The 24,133-nt window shown below is 46.8% G+C and overlaps 5 protein-coding genes across 5 annotated transcripts; 3 read left to right on the top strand and 2 right to left on the bottom strand.

The window, feature by feature from the left end:
• Positions 1-3,210: 3,210 nt before the first annotated feature.
• On the bottom strand, positions 3,211-5,773 carry CTAM01_16147 (OPT family small oligopeptide transporter; the record flags this gene model as incomplete). The annotated part of the gene is made up of 4 exons (XM_060532140.1): positions 3,211-3,294; positions 3,329-3,474; positions 3,530-5,447; positions 5,504-5,773. 4 exons carry the CDS (start codon positions 5,771-5,773, stop codon positions 3,211-3,213), a joined length of 2,418 nt encoding a protein of 805 aa, XP_060373289.1.
• A 6,504-nt stretch (positions 5,774-12,277) lies between these two features.
• On the top strand, positions 12,278-12,526 carry CTAM01_16146 (uncharacterized protein; the record flags this gene model as incomplete). Its single annotated transcript, XM_060532139.1, has 1 exon — positions 12,278-12,526. The coding sequence occupies one exon, from the start codon at positions 12,278-12,280 to the stop codon at positions 12,524-12,526; it is 249 nt and encodes an 82-aa protein (XP_060373288.1).
• A 3,499-nt stretch (positions 12,527-16,025) lies between these two features.
• CTAM01_16145 (uncharacterized protein) lies at positions 16,026-16,595 on the top strand (the record flags this gene model as incomplete). The annotated part of the gene is made up of 2 exons (XM_060532138.1): positions 16,026-16,196; positions 16,263-16,595. 2 exons carry the CDS (start codon positions 16,026-16,028, stop codon positions 16,593-16,595), a joined length of 504 nt encoding a protein of 167 aa, XP_060373287.1.
• A 1,125-nt stretch (positions 16,596-17,720) lies between these two features.
• CTAM01_16144 (uncharacterized protein) lies at positions 17,721-19,310 on the top strand (the record flags this gene model as incomplete). The annotated part of the gene is made up of 1 exon (XM_060532137.1): positions 17,721-19,310. One exon carries the CDS (start codon positions 17,721-17,723, stop codon positions 19,308-19,310), a length of 1,590 nt encoding a protein of 529 aa, XP_060373286.1.
• Positions 19,311-21,199: 1,889 nt separating this feature from the next.
• Positions 21,200-21,981, bottom strand: CTAM01_16143 (uncharacterized protein; the record flags this gene model as incomplete). Its single annotated transcript, XM_060532136.1, has 3 exons — positions 21,200-21,639; positions 21,844-21,850; positions 21,946-21,981. 3 exons carry the CDS (start codon positions 21,979-21,981, stop codon positions 21,200-21,202), a joined length of 483 nt encoding a protein of 160 aa, XP_060373285.1.
• Positions 21,982-24,133: the final 2,152 nt, after the last annotated feature.

Below are 24,133 nucleotides of genomic sequence, written 5' to 3'. Positions count from 1 at the left end.
AATACTATTAGCGAGACGTTATAGAAAACCATAATAGTAAGCCCTAATACGGTAATTTATTATTAATAACGAGGTAATTTATACTTTTTATATAATAAAAAAAAAAGCCGATTTCGAGCTAGTAATTAAACTACGTAAAAAAGGTATTATTATAATTATTAAAAAGCTATATAAGGGATTAGATCTTATTAAAATAAATACTTTATATAATCGAGGGGTTTATTAATTTATCTTCTATAACCCTAAAAAATATAAAAGTCTTTATATATTTAAATTATAAATAGTATATAAAATTAAGAAAAAAGGAATACCCTAATTATATAAGAAAATTAAGTATATAATTTAGGGGTACGGTAATATTAAAAAAGCGACGCTACTTACTTAATTACTTATAGTATAATATTATAGCTAACGATTAATAATAGTATTAATAGTATTATTATAGAAGAAGAGATATAAAATTTAGAGCTATAATATTACTTAGGCTTATATTTAATTAGCTATAGGGCTTATAAAGAAAATCCTAGCCTACTTACTAAAGGAAATAGTTAATAAATACTTAAAAAGTACGATTATTAAAGTATTTAAACTACTATATAAACTCATAAAATCGGGTACTTATTAATAAGCTATATACTACGATTTTTATATTAATTAATTATTAATAGTTATATTTATATATAATCCGTACTTATTAGTCTCTAAGTATAAAAGTAAATAATTTAGAATTATTAAAATATAAACTAACGATATATTAGGCCTATTTAATATTAACTTTATAAAAAAAGAGGATAAAGAGCTTTAGAAAACGAGCTTTATAACGAAGCTAAAAAAGGTCTTTATAATAAATAACTTATTAATATTTAATAATAGGATTTTTATAATTAAAGGGGAAACTATTATTTTTTAGTAAAAGGGGTAGGGTAAAAAAATTACCCTTATTAACCTAAACGTAATTAATATTAAAAAGCGATATAAAACTAAGCTTATATAAGGGGTATATATTATAAATATATATTAACTAAAAATAATTTTTAATTATATTAAAATAGTATAAGCTATAAAACTAAATAAACGAAATATCGAGGTATTTAATAAGTAGCTTAAGTAATAATAAACGAATCTTAATCGAGGCCTCGTTTATTACTTAATTAACCTTATTATTAATAAACTTTATATTCTTATTAATAAGTTATTTATAAATAATAACGACCTTATTTCGTAATTAAAATATATTATTATCCTAGTTAATAAGAGTATAAGTAAAAGTAAATTTATTATGTATAATAATATAATCTATTACTTATTAATTAAAAATAAATAAGTAATAAAAAGTGTCTTAGTATTAAAAGTTTATAATATAATTAATAGTATTAACCTTATTTATATAATTTTAATAATACTAAGGAGGATTACTAATTAACTTAACCTTTTATTAATCTTAATAATTATTTATACTAATTCTTATTTATTATATAAATACCTTATTAAATTAGGAATAAAAAAAAAAAGAGGCTTATAATTAATATTATAGCTTTTAAATAATTATATAAAAAATATAAGATCCTCGAAATACGTTAAATTAATAAAAATAATAACCTTATTAACGTTTTTATAAAAATAGTACTTAATAAGGGGTTAGAATAATTCGTAAGTAGTAAAAAAGTTAATATACGAATAAAAAAATAGGTTATATAAAAAAAATAAAAAAAAAGAGGAAAAGGAGACGACTTAGTAAACGGGCCTAAAGTTAAATTATATTTCTAATTATAATAAGTAAATTAATAAAAAAAAAAAAGTTAATATCGAATTAAAAACCTAATTTAATTATAATATATAACTAACTATATAGGGGTTAATTAAGGGCCCTATTTATAATTATTATAAATAGCCTAATTTATAATTAAAACCTCTTTTTTATATTTATATAAAAATTTATATAGTTTAATTAATCTCTTTATTAACCTACGGTTCGAACTAATTACTTTATAATAGGGATACTAATAGAGAAGTATAAGATTACTAGCTAATTTCTTAAAAGGTCGAAGCTAGCTTTTAGTAGCAAATCTAAGAGTATTACTATAATTATACTTGTCCGCGGCGACAGCGACTGCGAGGACATTGCTAATAGCGAGAGTTCGAGGTACCTTATTATTTTTATAATGAATGACGGAATAGATGATTTTTAATGTAGTAACATTGTTTTTAGGTAGTAATAGTTCTGAAGCTTTACCCTGATCGTGCTTATCACGGCCTTCTTTCTAGTCTGGGCCGAGCATGACGGAGAATGGTTTCGATGCTGCTATTAATGATATATAATGAACGCGCATTCTTGTTTTGTCTGGCCTAACCAATAGAAGGAGGTCGCCATCAGGAGCGATTTCGATAATTGTGCTTGGTTGGCCGTCTCTTGGAATTTCTATACTGATTGTGAATAGCTGTTGCAATTGTGAGAAAGCGTTGTTGGTAAGCTGGACTACGTTAACCTTTGTGAGTACCCCGCATTCTTACGGCTGAGTATAAGAACGGAGGATATGGTGAAAAGTGTAATAAAACGTAATGATGATGGAACAGACCCCGCGTCACGTGTGAGTTGTGACAGAAACTAGGTCGACACGCTGGCTCAGCTTCATAACTTCATTCTCGCCCAGCTTTACTTGTTATCTGTTTTTGGTGAATGAACAAGCCTATCACTAGATTATGAAGAGCCGGAAACTTCTCTGCTCCTCGTTGCCGGAGGCCATCGCTGCGATGATCTCATGGCCGCCACCGAGGACCGGAGTGACCAGACTGATGCAGACCTAAGCAGCTGACATTAAACAACTACCTCTCCGCGTAATGTTTCTTACAGTTTTCCCTATAATTGGAGGCGTTGGAAAAGCGCAGGTGTTATCACATAATGAGAAAAACCAGGGGACAGGTCAATGCGTTGAATGATTGCGTCCAGTCGTCACTCGTAGCGGCCGTCCAACTTGAGAGTTTGCGACTCAGAGTCAGTGAATATCTCAGGGAGAATCCAACAAGCCTCCGCCCGATTCTGCGGAGATGTTCATCTACAGCATGATGGAAGTCTACCGAACATGTATTATCATTGGTACCAATGTATATTAAAATAGGCTACAAGGCATCACTGTAGCTTCAATCGACATAGTTCTCATAATGTATGTACATAACACAATGCTTCCACCCGCATATATGCTTCCTACCAAACTACCAGTGGGTAGGTCCAATGGTGGAACCATCGTCGGGTAGGATCTTCGTGACAGCGGCGCCGTTTGCGTCCAGGTTGTTGTTCTGTATCACTAGTTAGCTGATTGAACAAATTAACATAAAAGTGGGGCTCGCATGCCGCTATAGTGTTCCCCCACCATTCGGGGAACTCAGTGTTTGAAAGACCCAGAGCAAGTCCAGAGATAACGATGCAGAGGGCGGTGCCGATGTCGAGGGCTCCAGACAGAACGTAGTTGTAGCGGGCTGCGAAGCAGGTTAGTGAGTGACATGAGAACGACTCCAGAGGGGAAAGACTTACTCCACCAGCCGAAGAAGCGGTTGCGAACCCACCAGTTGAAGATGAGACCAACAATAACCCACTGTCCCAACCACCAGGTTGTGGCAGGAGGGATCATACCAGCGGCACCGAAGATAGCGGGGAAGAAGACGTAGCGGAGCATGCTGCGAGGGTAGCGGCGAGCGAGGAAGAACTGGATGACGGGGCAGATAGCACCGATGAGCCAGAAGTAGTTGACCCAAGAGTAAAGTTGACCGGCACCGAACATGCGGCGGGGACCGATGACACCCCAGATGACACTGGCATTGTAGAAAGTACGAGCGTTGGGGCAGGTGAGACCCTGGGCCTGATGGGAAGTGCAGACGCCGTCAATGTTACCACGGAGGAAGTTGTAAGAGGCAATCTGGACAAGGGACAGCCAAACGACGGCGAAGGTCTGGGCAGCGAACATGGTGCGAGGAGGAATCTTCATGTAGTGGCCGACCTTCATGTCAGACACGTACTGGAGACCGTTGTAGCAGAGCATGTAACCCCAAGACTTGAACAGCATCATGGCGACGGGGCGGCCGGGCGTCATGTAACCAACAATCATCTCAGTGATGACGTTGAGACCGGTCTGCTGGTTGGTGACAGCCTGGATGATACCGACGGGAAGAATGAAGAAGGCACCAATGATGATGCAAATGATGTAGGCCCACCAGGTCAAGTGAGTGTTCCAGACCTGGGAGGCGATCATACCAAAGGCGAAGCTGACAGCGAACATGGTCGCGAACCACCACTCGGGAGCCTCCTTGTAGCGGCGCATGAGCTTGAGGTGAATATCAGCCTCTTCGTTGGAAGCAGACTTGGTGCGGTCGATGATGTCGCGGCCGTAGAAGAGACCGACGTGAACGAGGGTGCTGATGAGACCAGCGAAACCCATGCCGTAAGACAGGGAGAACGCAGGACCCAAGATGAGAGGAGAGTACTCCTTGTAGGCAGTCTCGTTGAAGGTGAACTCGGGAGTCAAGATACGACTGGTGTTGTACGGCTGAGCAAAGTGGTCAAAGTTGGAGTTGGCGCTGATAGGGAGGTAGCGGTAGAACTCGGGGCCGCCCCAAGCAAGACCGATGCAGCCAAGCATCATGATGATGATACCGGCACCGACGTTGGCGATGGCGAAAGCCGGGGTCTGCAGGGGAGAGAGCAAGAAACCGGAAATGGTACTCCAGTCAAAGGAGATGGGGATAAGACCGAGACCAGTCTGACCACCAAAGACCTGGTTGACGACAACGTTGTTGGGGGCGATCCAGCAGACAAATGTGAAGATCTGCAGGAACTGAGCAAACACTTCAGGAATCCACTCATAGACAAAGGTAGCGGCAGCCACAATGAGGAAGAACTTGTAGCGACCGATCCTCCAGCCGTTGGTAAGGGCGGGATCTGAGGATGAGTGGTCGTGAAGTGAGTGCATGACGGTGGTGGTGATGAGGGTCGCGGGCCAGACCATGGCGGCGGGCCAGACGAGGTAGCGACGCAGAATACCGGCGATACCAAGACCCATGGCCTGGGTCGAGATAATGAGCAGAATCTGGAAGCCCCAGCCAAAGTATTGCTTGTAGAAGATCTCCTGGGCGAGGAGAATATCAATGGCGTAACTGGCGGTGGCACCGGCAGCAGTCATCATGGTGATGATGGTGTGCTCCTTGACGTTGAAGGGGCCGGGGTTGGTGTTGAGCTCGTGACCAAAGAGGTTGAACTTGATCTCCGGGATGACCTTGGCGCAGAAGCAGCCGAGGGGGTAGGAGATCAATTGCACCACGGTGGAGGTGATGATGATGGGTGAGCGACGGAGACCGAGGAGAATGTTGCAGGCGGCGATGATTGTGCACATGAGGGCACCAATCGACCAGGCGCGGATAGTGTTGATGGGCAGCTCGGTATCGTCAAAAGGTTGAACCTGAGCTTGTTAGTCATGACGCCCGTTGCTCGACTCGGGACGTTGAATAAACTCACCGAAGCGCGGACCTCGGGGTAGGGAGAGTCCTCGTGGAGAGCAGCCTCAACGGCAGCCTCCTTCTCGTAGTCACCAGACTGGACGGCGGCGTCGGCGGCATCGAGCTTGTCAATGTCCAAAAAGGGATCCCACTTGTGAATCTTCTTGAACTTCTTGAGTTCGGCTTCGGGGTTGACGGTCTCGAGACCGTTGGCATCGACGCCGGTCGAGACGGCGTCGACCACGATGGGCCGCTCTCCGACCTTGCCCCTCCACTTGCTGAAGGCCATGGTTGGCAGTCTTTCAGGTATTGGTTACCGGGTTGGTATTGCGTTCGGGTTGCACCCTGAGTTCTCAAAAGAATGGAACTCAAAGGGGGGAGTCTCTGGTCGTAGAGCTTGTGGGCTGAAGAAACCAAAATCGAGCACGACGAGGGAGAGCGCGTCGGGTAGTATTTAGATGCGTCGCACATCCAGGGCCTCGTTGATGGACTCCATGATCGGTTGCCATATCGGCGACCAGTGGGCCGAGATATTGACCTGCCTAATGGAGTCAGTCGTGGGCGAAGCGGGCCAACCCCTGGCGGAGTATCGGGCGATACGAAAAGGCTACTATGTAGATATTGCGCTGGATGCAAGCGGAAGCTTGTTTGGACGAGAGGGTGTGTGTCTCCTATGGAGTACACACACCTGGAGCCGTGGAACGGGCGGTAGCTTGTCCTTGACAGACGCACTGACGTGACCGATAAACGAAATCGCCCCTGATATGCACCAATCGTTCGTCTCGAGAGGATTCTTGTTGGGTCTATTCTTCCTCGCCACCGTCTAGAAGGGTGGGAAGGGACGGTTTTAGTTGCTCGTAAGAGGTGTGATCGTGCCGTTTGATAGGATACCACGGCACAGAGACTCAACCGACCAACCCGCCAACCCGCGTTCGATACTTCGATATCCTCGCAGATGAGGACCACCCGAAGAACTGCAGGCAACGAACTAGCAGTTCGAGGAGGAACGGGCTGGATGGTGGGAGTGGAGGGGTGCTCTGGGGGTGGACACATTCCGCCCGTCTCTTCTCCACCCCCTGATAGGCCTCTCTCGGTGACTGGAACAAATTAGGTACTCATGTACTGTTCGACGGTGCGGTCGCAGAGCCTGTCCGCCTCCCAGAAATGACCAAGAGGCCTCTTGTCATTCGATGGTTAGGCCAGGGCCATTGAGCGCCGTTTGAGCGGGAATGGCGTTGGGGCGTTGGCAATTGATCCATCCCGCTACCCTCCTCCGCCGTCGTGCCGCCGGCCACCGCCGCCTCCCATCTTCCAGCCGCCAAAGTTGCACACTGACTTGACGACATGGGGCGCACAACGTCGGGGTTGTCAGACTGACAGGAGCCAGAGAGCTGACTGAGAGCATCGAGGTGAGTCGTTCCGCACTCAACAGACCATTCAAAGAGCCGCCTCGCTGATCGATCGCCAAGGGGGCTGGGCGCCAAGCACGAGAAGAGCAGGTAGTCACCGCGGGAGGGCATGGCGTCGCCGGGTGTGGCAGAGAGATTGGCAGCCAAGCACATCTCAAGCAACTCAAGCAATGTCCAAGACGGGTGGCCAAGGTCGGGGAAGCGTGGGAAGCATCGCCAGAAGCCGCAAGTCGTACCCCAGGCTCGACCGCTAGAGCCAAAAGGAGGAAAAGGGCAACAAGACCAACGCGTTGGTGGCTGCGAGCTAGCCAACCCGCGTCGCCACTCCTCCGACAAAAAGTCGTTCAATGCAAAAGGGCCCTGCTTTCAGTGGATCTGCCGATAGCAAAGGGACCTTGGGGTCCGAGGATGATGCCTGTCTAGCGCGGTTGTCCCCCTTCAAGCCTTCGAGGCCAAGACTTTCTCAGTTAATCACCCGAGTTGAATCCCTGCAAAGGCACGCGAGAGTAGAAGAGCTGGAGAAGCGCACTGTTTAACTCCATCGTTTTGCATTACTAGAGGATTGCCGCAGTATATATAGACGCTACCCTGCCCTCGAATTCCGTACTGTTTAACCTTAACCTTTTTCTTACCTATCCTTTTTTCTATTTTACCCTCTCCCTTATTAAGGGATTACTAGAATCGTAGTTTTAATAGCTTATTAGTAGGCTAGTACTACTATTTAGAAGTAGGTAACTTACGCTCGTACGTAGGCGCTAGGAGTCTTATTATTATAGAGATAATAATAGATATACTAGAGTACTCGAGAGAGCTTTTTAATAAACTTTTAATATTATTTAAGGCTATAATACTTAAGTTATAAAAAGAAGCTAAGGTACTATATTAATACGGCCCTATTTATCTTATTAGTATTAATAATAGTCTTTTTAGCATAAAATATATTATTAATATTCTATAGTTACGTTATTATACTTTATAAATTATACTTAATATTAATAAAGATTCTAGCGTTATTTCTTAGTTTATTTTTTAGTTTTTTTATTAAAGTTATTATCGTAGGGTTAGTTTAGTTATTAGTATCTTAGTAAGTATTTTAACTTAACTCAGAGGCTCTTATAGCCCTTAAAAAGAGGTTTTTAAAGGACTTATAATTAAACTTTTTATTTATTATAAATAAAGCTATTATAATTAAAGCTATAGCGTTACGAACTTTAATAGTAAGTAGTTAGTAATATAATTATTTTTTTTTATAGCGAGCTTAAAAAAGTATTTTAATTTAAGTACTAGGTAGGTACTATATTATTTTATTAAAACTGTATTCTTGTACTTATGACTTAGAAAGAATTAACTTTCTTTGATAATAAGGTACTCAGAGCTGGAGAAGCGAGTTCCGACTCTGCTGGCCACTCAGAGACGCGGGAACAGAGCGACAATCTGCACTCTTCGGGAAGGACGTCGGAAGAGACGGCAAATGATGCCACCCATGTCATAATTTGTCGGCAGCAAGGCCAATCATCGCGTCGAGTTGGCTTCGAGGCTGTCAGGTTAATGACACAAGCACTGACAAGTTGAGGATTCTGGACACAAGTGGATGAACAAAAAGTTCCTGAGACCCCTCCCACCCCTTCGTTCCCTCCGCAAATGGCCCCTCTGAAGGCGTGACAAACGTCCCTCTGTGCTCCGTAGGCGCGCCCTTCTGGGTTGACACGGTTGAAGGATGCCTGCCGCTTAAGATCCGAGCTGCTGGAGAGGGTTGGTTCGTCCGACTGCGCTTGGAGACTTTCCTGATGGGTGACCTCCGCCCCACGCGATAGTCCCGCGCAAAAGGACCTTGGAAATGCGGTTGTGGTCAGATTTGATTGTATCGGTATTCCTGCGTTGGCGATGAAGATGGGAGATGTCATTCATTGAGCACATCTATCCAGGAACAGCGAATCGGCGCAACTGACTCGGCAGCAACCTCGGCATCCTTTCTCACTCAACTGTCTCACCGTCTTTCTCACTGTAGCACAGCGTACAGCATTTGGACAAACTTGGTGAGCAAACTTCACGCGAAGGAACAAACAGGAAGGCAAGCGATATGTTACGCCTGACAAACCGCCGCAACATCGATTACTGATGCCCTTTTTTCCCAGTCTATTTGCGACAGATTCTCCAGCGCCTCGGTAGCAGTTTAAGGTTATCGAGAACGACTGGAATTACGGATTCTCGTACGTAAAGTTCCTGTCATTTCCCCAGGTCCCCGCTGGCTGGAAAAGATGGCGTGGCGCGCGGTGGCACGGTGTCACGACTGACCACCACCACCCTGGGCGACAGCCAAACAATTAAATTGGAATAATTTGTGCTTATTCAAGCATTCATGAATGCCGCCTGGAAATGCCTTCTTCCTCACACAGCAATTTCATATCATAACTGGTAATGATTTTCAATGCGGCAAACAGACATGGGCTTGTTGATGTGGGCAACCTAGAAATTGAATGGATGGATTTGGCCACCACCTCGCGTGGTTTCCGGGACATGGGCATGCGAGATGGCGAAAAAGGTTGCGAGAGCTCCATCCGTGATGCCCGGCCGCCGAACCCTTATTCCAGAATATCTTCTGCGGGGTGGGCAGCCAGCGCGCATTCTGATCCGGACGGCTGCAGCGTCTCCTCGGTATCTCGGGTAGGTGAGTGACATCCCAGGAAAGCATGCGGCCTACCTAGCCTTGTGGACCGCCCTGCAGAAGGTCAGCTAAAGAACCAAAGAAGTATGGCATGTCCTGATGATTGCAAGAAATTCGGTCTTTCCCATTGGCCATCTGGCAAGCGGTAGCAGGCAAACCCAGAGATAGGGAATCCCAGCCTGTGGTCACTCATCAACCCCACGCAGCTTTCCGCCAGGCTGGTACGCTGGGTCTCTCCCTCTGGGTCTCTTGATGGAGCCGACGCACTCACTTTGTGGGCGACACCTTGCCTCTCGGTGACATGTCGTATCTATAGGCACGGTTAACACTTAAAGGCGAGTTGCGGGGCGTACAAGTATGTTGGAAGTTGGGATAAGAGACGGCAGTGGCGTTAGTTCGGGCGAACCTGCTCAGACGAATGGCAGCTTAGTCCTTATCATCTGAGAGCTGATCTATGACATCTTAGGTCCCTTTAGGAGCCGCCACAATCCACTCGGCCGAGGCAAGCCGTTGGTAACGCAGCCGACCTCCTGCTGGTGGTTGCATGATCGAGACACAATTGATCGGACCGGGTTCTACCCGTTCAGCTCAGTCTCGTCCGAAAGGGCAGGTATACGAGCCTCGACAGTGATTTGGTGAAGGATTCAAGACTAGTACGTGCCTATCTGCCTGCACTAAAAGCCCAACCACATTCAACCATGATCCACGTAACGTTGCGCATGCCGATCATGAAGCTAGATGACAACATTCTAGCTAAGACTTCTGCTTCTTTCCACAATTTACGTGGCCATGTTTGTTCGCCTCTGCCAAATCCTGCAGCTACGTTTTCCATTTAGCCACCGTGAAGCAATAGATTATCTGGTCGTCGCTGGATAATTGTTCAATCTGACCTTCCTCAATGTACTGAAGGATGCTTCTATTAATGAGCGGCTGCATGGTCTTGGCCAATTGCTTCAAACATGCTTCGGCTTTACAGTACACTGTTTTCTAAGATAGTGATGTCTCCCGCTCATTCTACATCCTCACGCAGTTTGCATGATTGTGTTCCAATATATGGTATGATCATCGAGTTTGAGCACTGGTAGCTCTAATCTGGTTCTTGGCGGGGATTCATACAGATTGACTTCGTCGATTGGGAATATAGCAGTGCGTCAGCCGAATGACTGTCTGATAAACCCGAGATCCGTGTGACAGTCAAATAAATGAGACACACGATTCCAGTGCTGAATATGGTCTGCTGAGATGTTTTAGCGCGATCTCTCATGGGGCTCTCAGACTGAGAGTAGTATCTAAAGCTTCATGTACCTGAAGCCATGAAGGATAGGAAAAACTAATAGAATTCATCAATGGTGTCGATATTTCATGCGGAAAATATGTTTGCTATTTTTCGAGTTACAGTTGGGGTGCCCAAGAAGTCGAAATATCGCATCAACTACAAAGAAGCGATAACACAAAGATCTAAATATTTCCTCAGCCTTTCGACTATGGAGAAATCTTTTGACTCGAGGTTATAGCAAAAATGATTTCGGATTAACACTCCATATGTCTCTTGTCTACTTAGTAAGAGACGCACACCTTCCTGCTGTTCCCATTCCGCTGTTAGTGTAATAGAAGTAGTTGGTACGCTACGGCTCTGCCCCTTCAGACACGCCCTGAGTCTACTAGTCAATTTCATATGAAGGCTTCTATAATACTTCAACTGCTTCTGAGTAACGAGATACCTTGCGGATGGTCATTGCAAGACCTGCACGTGGGATAAGCTTCAGCCTGGCCGTTGATAACTTGATGTTTGCACGTATCTCCGGCACTACTGGCCTCTTCCCCAAGCTAATCCATAGCGTTACGGTCGAAGCCTTCGGAATTACCTCTAAGAAACGGTGTTTAAGCTATCAGGGTTGCGTTTGGCCGGACTACTTTGCCTGTCGCCAAACCTGTCTCCCTTAGCCCGATGTCAGTAGGTGCGCAGGTCTGACTGTCCACTTGAGTGGTCGGGCTTATCAAGGTAGGGTGCCGGAGGGCTCTTCGTGATGAATATGAGAGCGTCTAGATGAGTCCTTTTCTCACTGCCATCAAATTTTTGTGACATAGGCAAAATGACTGCAAAGAACATTCTTTGTTCATCAGACTTTGAAGCATTGTAGCAAGTGTCATAGGCTGTGTACAGAAAAGTGATGCCAAGAGAAGACAAGACTCACAAGAGAAGCCTTACTGTTGACAAGATCTCTCACACCATTGAGACAGACATCCGGGTAATGAAGCCAAGAGATGCTTGGCAGCAAAGTTCACTAACACTGCGCAAAGGGATGCGGACTTTTGCCATGACCAGGACCCCGGGTTTCTGCCTGACAACCTTGTCTCCTTTCTTTCCCATGGTGGACAAAGTTGACAACATCTTTGGAAAGTGGGCACTCTCATGGACACCATGAGGTTGAAACCCTACCATACAGGTTACGGAGATTGCTCTTCCAGGATGTACAAGTCGAAAGCATCTCTGCTGGCATTCATTCATGCTCACCAGCTAAACCACCGGTTCCTCTCACTCATATAACCTGGCCGATTCTTCGCACCAATCCTCAGCTCCTGTCCCGTCCCTCACCAGCAATCCGATCAGCATATTCTCACAACGCAGCTGGTCATTGGGTCCATTTTCCCTCACATCTATAACCACCACAACAACCTCTCTCCACTCATCCCTCTAACATACGGATCAGTCATCACAATGGGTTGCGGATGCTCCAGAGAACTCACTCCTTCCGAGGCTGCCATCGAGGAGAGAGATGTCGCCAGCCTCGAAATGGCCCAGAAACTCGAGTGGTACGCCCTTCTGGAACGCGGAGTATCAGAGAAGAGAAAGAAGGAAAAGATGAAGGAGTATAGAAGGGACTGGAAAGACTTCAACGGCCGCAGGCCCCGCGGGTTTTGGGGCGACTCTCCCAACTATCGAGGAATCCACGTCAACTTCCCTTAACGCAACCTCAACGACACATCATTCTCAGGGTCACGTAATAACCTTCGCGAGACCTAGTCTCCGGAATAGAACCCCATATCATCCCAAGATCACCACAGCAACATTTCATGAGAGCACAGTACTGGGCTATGCGGGTCTCCCGTCTCATGACGAAAGTTGTAATTACCGAGAAAGCTCAATGACCTTCACCGCATTCGGTTCTCAAGGCACAGCACCGTACCGACTATCCAGGTTCACTGTCCTCAACATGACCGTGGCAACACGAAACTCTGAATCTCGTCCCTACCACCAAAGTCGAACTGAAACGAGTTTTCGCGGTCAATGAGAGTTTCTACGACTTAAACATCGCTTCAGTGCATCATGATGTTGCGGATTGCCGAGACAAAGTTATATGCTAGGTTAAAGGTATATGTACCTAACTTGAACCTAAGGTACCTTATGGCAGGATACATGCCGCAAGGGGTCTTTCGGGGTTATCGGGGCTTCCAGATCTCGCAGATGAATCCTGAATGTCATACTATACGGGGTCGTTGGGAATTGCTAGGCACGTCTGGGCTGTATTGAACAAAGTAGACGGAATCAATGCAATACATGAACGATCCTCTTATGATTCTTTCCGAGTGCATTACATCTCGAAGAAACGAATGTTAGTTACATTCGGCCCATTGACTCATGAATTTCCAGCTTCTCTACTAAACACCAGTCGAGACTCCCATTACCGAATGCCTCACCTTATCTTGAGGGTCTCCATAGCATTCAATTGAGCCATTTACGGTCCCAATGGTATCAGAATAAATGGGGCAACTCAGTAAAAGTTTTAAATGCCATATTACCTTGGCCAACGAAACATGGCATCCAGATTGTTGCATCTCAAACCAACAATCGGGCTCCATACGGGCTGTGTAAGTGATGGCTCACAATCCGCGCACGTAAGATAGGGCAGCATGTCATGTAATAATACTGGTTACTGCCCTGAGTTCTATTCTATCACCCAAACAAGATATGGAATTAGTTGCTGCAAGAACTCGAGGCTCGAAGGTCATTTGATGAACTACTTGGAACACTAAACAAGCCGCATGTCGTTGGCTCAATGCGTTCGCATGGCTGTCCATCTTTTGCATGCAGCCAACGAAATGGTCGATTGCCTCGGCCGGCCTAGGTCAAACCGGCATTCGCTGCCCCGCCATACTTTTGCACGTGCTCCGATCCACGGCACCCGACAGAAGGATCCCAGCCCCGGTCATCACCCCACCAAGCGCTCTCGCATCGCGAGTACGAAAACGGAAATCGGCGCGGACGAACATCAGCTCCATCCTGGGGTAATCACTAAGAAATGAGAGGGTCGGTACAGATCTTAGTAGAGATAGACGCACTGATGCTGCTTGCTATATGTCAACACAATCAGTTGCAAAAGTGGAATTTAGTTCTCTCAACTCCATTCCGTTGAAGCTTACTGTGGTCTGGCTTTATCATCTTTCAATAACCCCAACCTCTCCTCGAGCCTTTGAAGTGGAACTTCAGACCCGAGGTTTGGCAATTTGAATTCCATGTACACATATTGTTCTGTAGAGTAAGGCTGCTTTGAATCCTCAGTACAACCCAAGGACCGGGAGACTGACGGCACCATAACCCAACTGCTGTATTAATCCAATGCTGGAAGAACAGCGGGCTACAGACTCAGAGCTGACTTCTATAAGTAAGCTGCCAGGCCGTTAGGATTGTGTCTCCGCGCAGACTACCTAGGCAACCAATAGGAGGACGTTTGAGATCAAGGGGACTTGTCCACTGACTGCAAGTAGTCGAACTAACTCATGTCTCAACTGTCTAAGATGACTCAATTGGATTGGACTAGACATTACTTAAGCTTATATGTCTATTCCAAGTCCCGGGCCTTCACTGAGCAAGTTGCCAGCACTATGACTTACCCGGGTTACAGCTTGACAGACCTTTAAGCGACTTGATGGTTTCAACCAGCTCAGTTGCTGAGCCTCAGACCTCCGTCCGCTGATAGTTTGATGCCTTTTACATTTCTCTAGCCTGTTCCCAAGGATGATGACATAACCACTCCACTAAACATCTAGGTACTTAATTCTCTAATTTTTTTAGGTATCGGAATTTGTAAGGTTCTAAACTTCCAAGAATCATACAATTTTCACAACCTGACCATCTCTCCATGCGCCAAGTATCTATCGATCTACTAGCCCAACTACCTGATATGAAGCCAATCCAAGAATGTGTATGGAGTTGACATCTTCAAGTGCTTCGCAATCATCTCTCCGCTCGGTGTTCCATCAACCTTATGAATGATTATTCGAGAGCCTCCCCTCGTAATCGCTTCCTGTGAGACAGTGGTTGATTGTCACGTCCATCAATTGAGCACGAAAGCAAGATGTAACCGCAAAGCGTAGGATAGTTCGGAGATGGGTGCGTGCGCCACGTAGGGAACTTCGGACTCGGACTCGGACCATACTTGACTAAGAATTTAAAGATCCATTGGAGCTTTGATACATCGCGCAGACAGGCGGCAAGCAGCAGCATTTCATGCTGCTACGCTTGTCAAATTAGATGTTGCTACTACATTATGCCTTGCGTATTGTGAACTGTCAAGAAGGCCGTCGGCGAGCACGTGGTGTTGTTTACTTGAACAAAGTACGTGCAAGAGAATTTTGAGTTGCGAAACCACGTGAATTGTCCCCAGTGGGCCGAGGCAGTGAGCTTCTGGTTACAGAGAGAAACACCCACGCCCCGCCACAGCCAAGGAAGCATCCTACTAACAATTCATGCTAACAACGACAAGGCTGTACGACCTGGGGCAATTCGACGAATTGTCGACGTTGGGGGAACAGTGGGGTAGGATTCGGTATGTTTTCTCATAATAGTTGCCAAAGACTAATGCTACGATCGCCGGCCGCGTGGGCGATGCATGTTGACCGCCGGCCGAATGATCGACGAATCCTTGCCCAACATCTTCCCTGTCCCAGCTGCACATCACATTTCCTTTCACGTTCGCATAATTGTCTTCGGGAAAGGGTTTCTGTCTTGAACCTGTTTTTCGGGACGTCTCGCTAGAAAAGGACCCATCAAAGAGTTTCCCTGGGTTCTGTCCGGGGGCTCATCAGAGGCGGAGGATCGCTGGGCGGCCTCCGCATCGTTTCATGTTTCGAAGCCGGACCCTGGGCCACATCTCCCAAATCGCCGGGCGCCTGAAGCTGAGGCTCTCTGAACACGTCATAGCTCAGGGCTCCCCCAGATCTGTTTGGTTCATGCTCTAGGGGTCAGCTACCCTTTTGGATGGGCAGAAGTGTGTATGGTCCGAGGTAAACAACGGCATGTGAATCACGATGATTTGATTCTATGGATCATAAAAAGGCTTCAGTTGCGCCTGCAACAAGTCATCATACAGTATCACTATCACCATCATACCTCGAGTCAACAGCATTCCAACGTACCAACACATCCCAGAATCAACTTTGACCACAGTCAATACATAACCAGCAAAATGTCTTTCGCCGATCTTTCCAAGAGCTTGAGTGACATCGAGCGCAAGGTCAACAAGTCGATCAAGATTCTCGGCAAGGGCAATGACATGAACTACAAGGATGCCATCAAGCTGGGCACCAAGTCGAACTCAATCGTCAGCACGATCAACAAGGGCATCAAGGACTACTCGGTGAGTTTCCGTTTTTTTTCGTCTCTGTCAAGCGACTGCTGGGATTAACACCTAAATCAATGACAGACCTTCACTCCCTCCGAAGATGAAGCCAAGAAGCTTCTGGGCCAGATGAACACCATCGTCGACCTCACCGAAACTCAGCTTAATGCCATGGTATCGAACCAGGCTCGCTTCGAGAGCTTGAAGGTCGGTGGCCTCGTGAAGAAGAACGTCACCAAGACCGAGGCTGCGGGCAAGGAGCTCTCTGCGGTCATGATTTCCAAGGCCCCTGCTAGCATCAAGGGAGATGCTGAGGCGCTTGAGAAGAGGCGTGAGGCTGCGTTCAGCAAGGCATCTGGAGCTTTTGCTGGGTCCACAGGCGGCGAGGACGAGCAACTCGGAGACGATTCCGACTAAGGGTATACTAGCTCCGAGCTTACAATACATAGTGGCTGTGTAAATAAGAGTCTACCCTTTCGCAATTTCGACAATGGATCGCGCATGGGATTTCCAAGTGCATTGTCATCAATTAGCCCGATGGGTCCGCTATGCGGTGTTGAATTACTACTACCTTGCAGTGGTGATGGATTTGAAGATCAATGTCGTTACATGCAACGAAATGCATGGTTGTTGGCGATAGCACCAACTTGGTGTGACGCAGCGTGAGCCTGGACCACTTTGCGTCACGTCAAGGTCTTTAGACGATACGGTACGGCCCGCGGCTCCGAGTGTTAGTAGGACAGGGCAATTCGACTGACTCGAGGTTCAGTTCAGGTCCGCTGCTTTTAATGATCATCAACACAAATCTTCTTGCTCTCAACCCATAGGGTAAAATAGCATCATGCGGCGGGAATACGATAGGCGTGCTCGTGGTTGGAATTCATTTTCCTTGAATGCTATTAATAGGTAAGGTAAGCTGACGATATCATTATCGTAGTGATTCAATTGGAGAAGAAAATATGACCTTGGCTGTCAGGTTCATTGAACTGGCGGAAGAGAAATCAGGTAATAGCTGAAGAATCACAAGTCAAATAGTCAAAGATGACTTCCAAAGATCAAAGCTTCGATAATCCGACATTAGTAGAACTCATTGACCTGATGTTGTGTGGTTGGAGATGTGATGAAAAAAGAAAAGACAGGGTGCTTGAGCTAACCCAGTAAAGCTTAGGTTCAATCTGGACCTTGGGATCTTCTTGAGAGGAGCACCGGTAAGAGGCACCCAAAAGTAAGGGGCACTCCATTTACCATAGTTAAGCAATTGATAGGCTACACAGGGGCACCCGTGACGGCAGCGACACTTCCAGATTACCAAGCTATGCGCCCAAATAGGTTAAATGGTGTGCCTTGTATTTAAAGCTGGGGTGCTTATTACCGGTGCTCCTTGTATGGTTGGAGCGCGCGCCAAGTCGTGGCTGCCTAGTGAATATCGGGTCTAAGCCGGAGAGGGGTTTGGTGAATTCATGTTCCTCCAGAGCCATTGAGGTCACGGCAGCTTCTTATTGACCTCGCCATCAATGCATCATTGTGCTCAACCACATCGAAATGGAGACCCTTCCTCAAGAATTGGTAGATGATATTGTTTCTTATTTAATACCACAGCAGCGCCCCGAAGCAACATTGAAGCCTTATGATACGCGCATGAGACCAGTTTGGCCCATCGCCCCGATAGCCACAGTCTCGCGTCGACTACAAGCCGCCGTGGAGAAAGCCACGTTCAGATCTTTGAAGATTACCAGCGACGAATTTCCGAAGTTCATTGAGCTTCTCACTCCGGCTAGGCGATACCATCTGACCAGCTTGATCGTCACCATCACTCTTCCGCCTTACGATGACGTTGCATCCCACAGAGCGGAATCGCCCGAAGAACGGCTTATCAATGACAAGTGCTACAGTAATGGCATAAGAACACTATTCCAGATTCTTCGAGGTTGGGAAGATGAAGATGCCAAGACAATCAGCTGTCCCCTTTCGTTATTTATCAACCACCCAGAATCGCCTTCCGATACGCCATGGCCGACCAAGTATGTTCCTTGGGGTGAGATGTATCCCGAGGAGGACGGGATTTATGAGGGCCGGTTCTTGCATTCTTTCATTGAACTGAGAGAATGCCAACTACTCCCGGATCTGGCGAGAATCAAACAGCTCACAATGATTCAACCAGAGGAGAGGTATGGCTACCGGAACACCTACCCCAAGGTGCCTATCCTACTTGCCTCAAAGATGCCAAATTTGGAACGCTTCAAGCTATTCATGAATGATGATGAAAAGAGATTCGACGAGATACGAATCAACAATCGGAACGAAGCGGCGCAGGCTATTCGAGAGCTGTCACTGCCGTTACTGAGGAAAGCCGAATTTGAGTTCTTTCAGAGACGATTTCGAAACGAGAGAGCAATGCCGCCAGCGTTGCATGAGCTCGGAGCCCCAGACCCGTTGAGCTCTGCTATCTGCGCATTTTCACAAAATCTCATAGATCTGAGTGTCACCGGCTCCTTTGACGACTCCCTCCTCAGACCTATGCAGGGCCTGAGCAAGACATCATGGCCCAACCTCAGATTTCTCGACGTTAACATGCACGCCACTTCCCCTTCAGGAACTTGGTACTTCAAAAAGGCAGACGGAAGCCCAGATCACCGGCCCTACACCCACAGCTCCAACACAAACAACGCCCACTCAGATCTGCACAACGAAGAGTTCAGCTTCGTAGAGGAAGCCGCCTACGCGCGTATGACTCCGGTAGAAGTCTTCCGCTGCAAACCTGACGACGCCTACATCGTGCCTTTCATCGATGCGTACGCCAACGCATTGAAGGTAATGCCTACGCTTACCTCCGCGGCGCTGAACTTCCAGCTCGAGTATGAGGCCGAGGAAGATGAACCCAGCTGGATGTGTATTGCGTACTTTGCGCCCTGTCGCACGGCGCCAAAGCACCCGCCAAGATTGTTGTGCCCGAAATGCAACAGAGGCGTGACACGCCAGCTGGTGAAGTTGTACCTAGACTGGGAGCCAAGCGAGGAGCTGGCGGCTAAGCTGCGTGCGATTGGAGACGAGGTTTACGAGGCGCCGATGGTGGAGAAGACCATGGCCCAGTTTATGGATCAGCATGAGTGGGTTAACAACGAAGAGTCTTGATAACAGAAAGAAGTTTCTTCCTTGACTCGCAAGCGAAAGGACTATATGTCCTGGACAATAGCTACTGCCTAGAGGTGGTTAGCGCAGCTTCATGGGCCATTGCAAGAACCCGTTAGTCTCCATATAGCAGATGAATGCATCGTATCATCTTCCACTACGTTTATTGCCGTAATGACTATTGATTGGTTGAGACCTCAGACCAGATCTCATATATAGATGCGTCCCTCGAGCGTTTAAGGTAGGTGCAGAGTAAGACCCCAACTCACATTTAGGCATGTCATGTCTAATGACAACCCGTGACTGAGTTGATGCAGGTATATTCAACCCTCCTGATGATTCTTAACAGCATTATGACTTCGATTGAAAAGTCTTGCGACAGTAGATTACATGGCCTGTAAGCAGGAGCTAGGCGACAGCCCAAAACTTCAAAGAATCGAACACGATCACTTCGAGGCGCCATGTCCTTTGTAAGTCAGTTGCCCCAGGCTCCAACCTCACTTCCTTTCTCCATGACCTTTGGTCCTCGTACTTACATTAGAAAAGACGCACTCGTTCACAGAAGAGCACTTGAAGTCCCTACAGAGTCTCAACGGCCGATGTGAGCAAATGCAATCCATAGATAATGACCCATTGGCAGATTTTACTCCAATCATCTGACTGCGTTTAATGCCTCGGAAAAGTCAGTCTATCAAAGAGGTAAGAAGAAAAGCTTCACGGGTGATCAAACACGGGGTGTCTCTGGAGATGGCCCGACATAGAGCCAAGGCCCAAAACAAAAGCGCGCAATAGCAAGTAAGCATATCTGATACATAAGTAGGCAAGGAACTGGTGCTATTTTGCCTTCCCTTGCTTGCTGCTTTCTTCAGAGACACGATTTCAAGCCATGTTATAGGGTGCACTATACTCGAGACAAAGATGGGACGGTCAAAACACTGGAGAATATGGCCCTTCTGGACGGCAGTCTGTGCCTGCTGTGGAGGATGAGGTTCCTTTGGGTGTCGTGTGCCAAACAATTTTGAAAGCATAATATAATCACCCAAATGACTCGCCTATGAGATGAACGATATCTCATTCTGTTCGAGCAGAAACCAATTTGCGGTAGACTCTCGGCAACATTATCGACGCGATGCTTGGTTGTGGTGACTTGATCCCACGTGAGGCTTTCATCACTGTCAAGAAGGTCAGCACAACTTCCATTCATGCGGGCTATTCGGCTCAATTGCCTTGTTACCGAGCATCTTCAGAGAATATGTTTTAATTTCAGTCTGAATTGATATTTTCTATGCCGAGAGACCGGTAGGCGCAGCCATTTGTCTCGCAATGCGTTGACTTCCCACGCTTCATGAGCTCTTCCAAATATCAGTTTCATCAAGGTGGATACACAAAAAATTGGGAGTTAGTTCCGAACATCATCAAGAAGTCACTTTTTTTGCAAAGGACAAATCAGTTGAGCTTCCTCGAACTATCTACGAGGTGGGTGTGTGGCTTAGAGGTTTAAGGTTTGTAAGACGTGATCCCTGGCGTAAATCGGACTTGGATCTTGTCGTGGGTGCCTACCTCACCCCCAGCGCCGAAACAGCCTCTAGTTCGTCTGATCGATAGGAAAGCGTGGGTCTATGTGAGGTTGTACCCAGTCATAGCCGTCACAGAGCATGTCGAGATTTCCCAGAAGGGCAGAGGGAGTTATTGGAGCAAGGGGCTTGTGTGGCCAATGGCTATACATATTTACACTTGTCTTGGAGATTTCCAACTTCCAACACCGGATACTAGAATAGAGTTAACAGGAAATGAGTCTGAAGCAGCGTTTTTGACTCTAAGAAAACAAAATACGCCTTTACGAAAGGTCGTTGAGAAACGACTCAGGAGTGAGCCTGGAAAAACTAAGCCATCTAGGCTCTCGCGATAGTGAAGAAGTACTCCATGGTGGAATCGATATCAAAGCTGAAATCAACGCTCTGCTCTCGGACACTCATAGTGCCGTCACGAACACACCCCTCAGTGCCTCCCGGTCTCCAGCTGAAGGTCCATCGGAATTCTTCGCCAAGGATGTGGAAAAGCGGATTGAATCGGAGGCGAACGCGGCCATGGAATTGGCCGAGGTTGTCGGTGGTCCATGCTTGGAATTGGACATGACAATTGCCAGTTGCCTGTCCCCAATTGGTTGGAGCTACGCCCCTAGCAGCCTCAATGTTGAGGAAGCGGGACAAGTTGTCAGTTCTGACGGGGGGAGGCGGATTGTAGCCTTTGAAGCAGATATCGAAAATGGAAGCCCGCTTGTCGATGGAGTTCAGGTTGTCGACTTCATCAAGACGTGACGCAGTTTTATGAACTGGAATATGATTTGTGAGATTGACGTAGGATACAGACGCAGCAAAGGGCCGGCAGTAATCCTTCGTGCAGATATATATAAGGCCAACCGATTTCTCCCTCTGCTAACCATCTCGCCACCTCAGAGAATTACATTTGAAACTCGCAACCATTCCCTAGCATTACAACACTCGAGTTCTGAAGATGAAATTCCTTACTCACGTACTTGCTATCTTTGGCGCTTTAGTGTAAGCTCACTACCTTGGGCTCTTCTCAGAAGTTAACGTTCCTATCCAGTTCTTTCGCTTCGGCCGATCTTCACACTTACTGCGCTTTTCAAGGTGGTACTGACCTCCCCATCCATGTCTACGCAACTCAACGTGTACATGATCAAACCAGGAGGTTTTGAAGTAGGGTACGTTCACCTTATACCGTTCCCGTCTTAATATGTGGCTGATCAATCTTAGGCCAAGATGCTCCTGGTATATGGCTCGGGCACGCGTCGGGGCTAGGTCCTCGCTTCGGTGGTTCTTTCGTCGAACGCAAGGTCGGCAGAATTGACGGCAAATAGATGTACAATCAATGCCGTCTCTACGGTGGCTTGGATTCCACTTGCTTTGAGTGCTCGCGGGTTCAGATGAACGGCAAGGATAAGATTTGCACCCAGAGCTAAATTGGATCTTTTCGTTGGGACATGGTTCACTATTGAGATCCATTGTAGGTAGAAACAATGGACTGAGTGGGGCAGAGATGTTGTGGGGATGGACAAGTCGATAGATCTTTGGATGGAAATCTACTAAAGTATCTTAAGAAGAAGCATTGTTTCACGCTCTGAACTACTGACCTTCTAACTGCCAGCCTACGAAGTAATACAATAGAGAATCTCAATATTATTAGACTTATTGTTGCTACGAGCAGTCTGCCATTGTCTTGCCGAAAGCTGCCTTGGCTCTCTGCAAAGCCTGCACAAAGTGTGTCTTTTTCCGAAGAGAGATTAATATTACATTTCGACCTTACCGTTGTGGTTTCCTTCTCTGGCTTGACAGGCGCAAAAAAAATGAACTTAACGGGATCAGGCTTTCTATGAAGATCACACGATACGGTACAAATTTCTAATTACACGGTACGCGCAACATGCGCCAGGAACACGCTGAACTCAACATAGTATTTTCGATACGAAAGTCGCCATGCAACTTGGGATATTACCACGTGCTATAAATCGTGACATTTCTTCCGCAAATCATCTAGTCTGCAGGGTGGCAGTGTCGTGCGTCAGAACAGATGCAGAACTTCTCGGAACTTCTAGAAGAAATGGAAATTCTCATTGGCGGTTAGACGCCGGGGTCATTTTAAGTGGCTCTTCCTCACCTCTTGAAGCAGGGAGATCCGAGATCGGTTTGGTACCATCAATTGCTGGAAACAAGCATGACCTCCTTGCAGAGCAGTAAATTCACAGCACGCAAACCGGAAACCTCAGCATCCTATGCGCTAAAAAAGCTTGTGCTGGACTAAGGAGTTGGGCTCCGTTCATCCCGTCCCGGAACCTGACTCGAGAATGAGCGATACTCGCAGAACATCTCTGAGGTTGTCTGTGGTTGCGATGATAGAGTTCGACAAGATGCGAGAGACCGTCTGGGAACTGGTGTGGACGCCGTCTCAAGTTGCTGGGTCCGTCTGTCCCATCCTAGGCAGCTCTCCCCTGCCGACTTTGAAGCACTGCAGAACCAGTGCTTCGATTGACTTGAGGTCAGCGACTGTGAGCTGGAACCTGACTCAACTGTCGGCCGCAGCACTGTCGAAGCACTGGGCTGCCGTTTCAGCGTGTCTTCTCTTCGCTACTACGACGCGCATCTCTCTAAAATCCCCCCATATTTTTAGCTTTTGGCTACTGTCTTCGGCGTTCGCGGGCGGCCTTTGTATGGAACCCCCTCACCCCTCCGCGACGTTGAAGCCAACGCTCCCGCGCTTCGCAAACCAACTCCTGCCCGCCGACTTCCGCCCATACCGAATCGATGGGACACATCGTAGGGCGGGCGGCAGGACTTAGTGTCCATTAAGCAGGTTACATTGAGGTGGATCTGGCAGCATGCCGGGGTGAGCAGTTCAACCTCGAATTCCCGTCCTCTGGCCAATCGCATCCAACCTTGCATACTGGCGGACCTGGCTCCAAGCAGTCCGGCGACTTTCAGAGAGGGTGGCATACCTTGGAGGAACGGTATTGCCTCTGATATAAAGTTGACTTGACAGACGAGGGGAGGGGACCGTCTCAGTTCTTTCAAGGGCCAAGCCATTCTTTTTCTGACCACAGTCTCCCTGTTCCAACATTCAGACCAGACGCTCTTTCAGTCACCATATATCCCCGCGGCATCCCACACCTCAAAGACCAAGGTTGTTGCGCTTGCCGCCGAACCTGCCACTCCTTCAGTCGACGAACAGTCTGTCAAAGCTCTATCAACTACTCAACTGTATCTCTCCTTCTTTACGTCGACTTCAGTCACCAACAAAGCATCCACGCA

The sequence above is a fragment of the Colletotrichum tamarilloi genome (assembly GCF_030869305.1).
Source record: "Colletotrichum tamarilloi strain Tom-12 chromosome Unknown Scaffold_199.1, whole genome shotgun sequence".
In the NCBI taxonomy this organism is placed as follows: Eukaryota; Fungi; Ascomycota; class Sordariomycetes; order Glomerellales; family Glomerellaceae; genus Colletotrichum; species Colletotrichum tamarilloi.
Note: the sequence above shows the minus strand (reverse complement) of the source record. Positions and strands in the feature narration are given on the sequence as shown.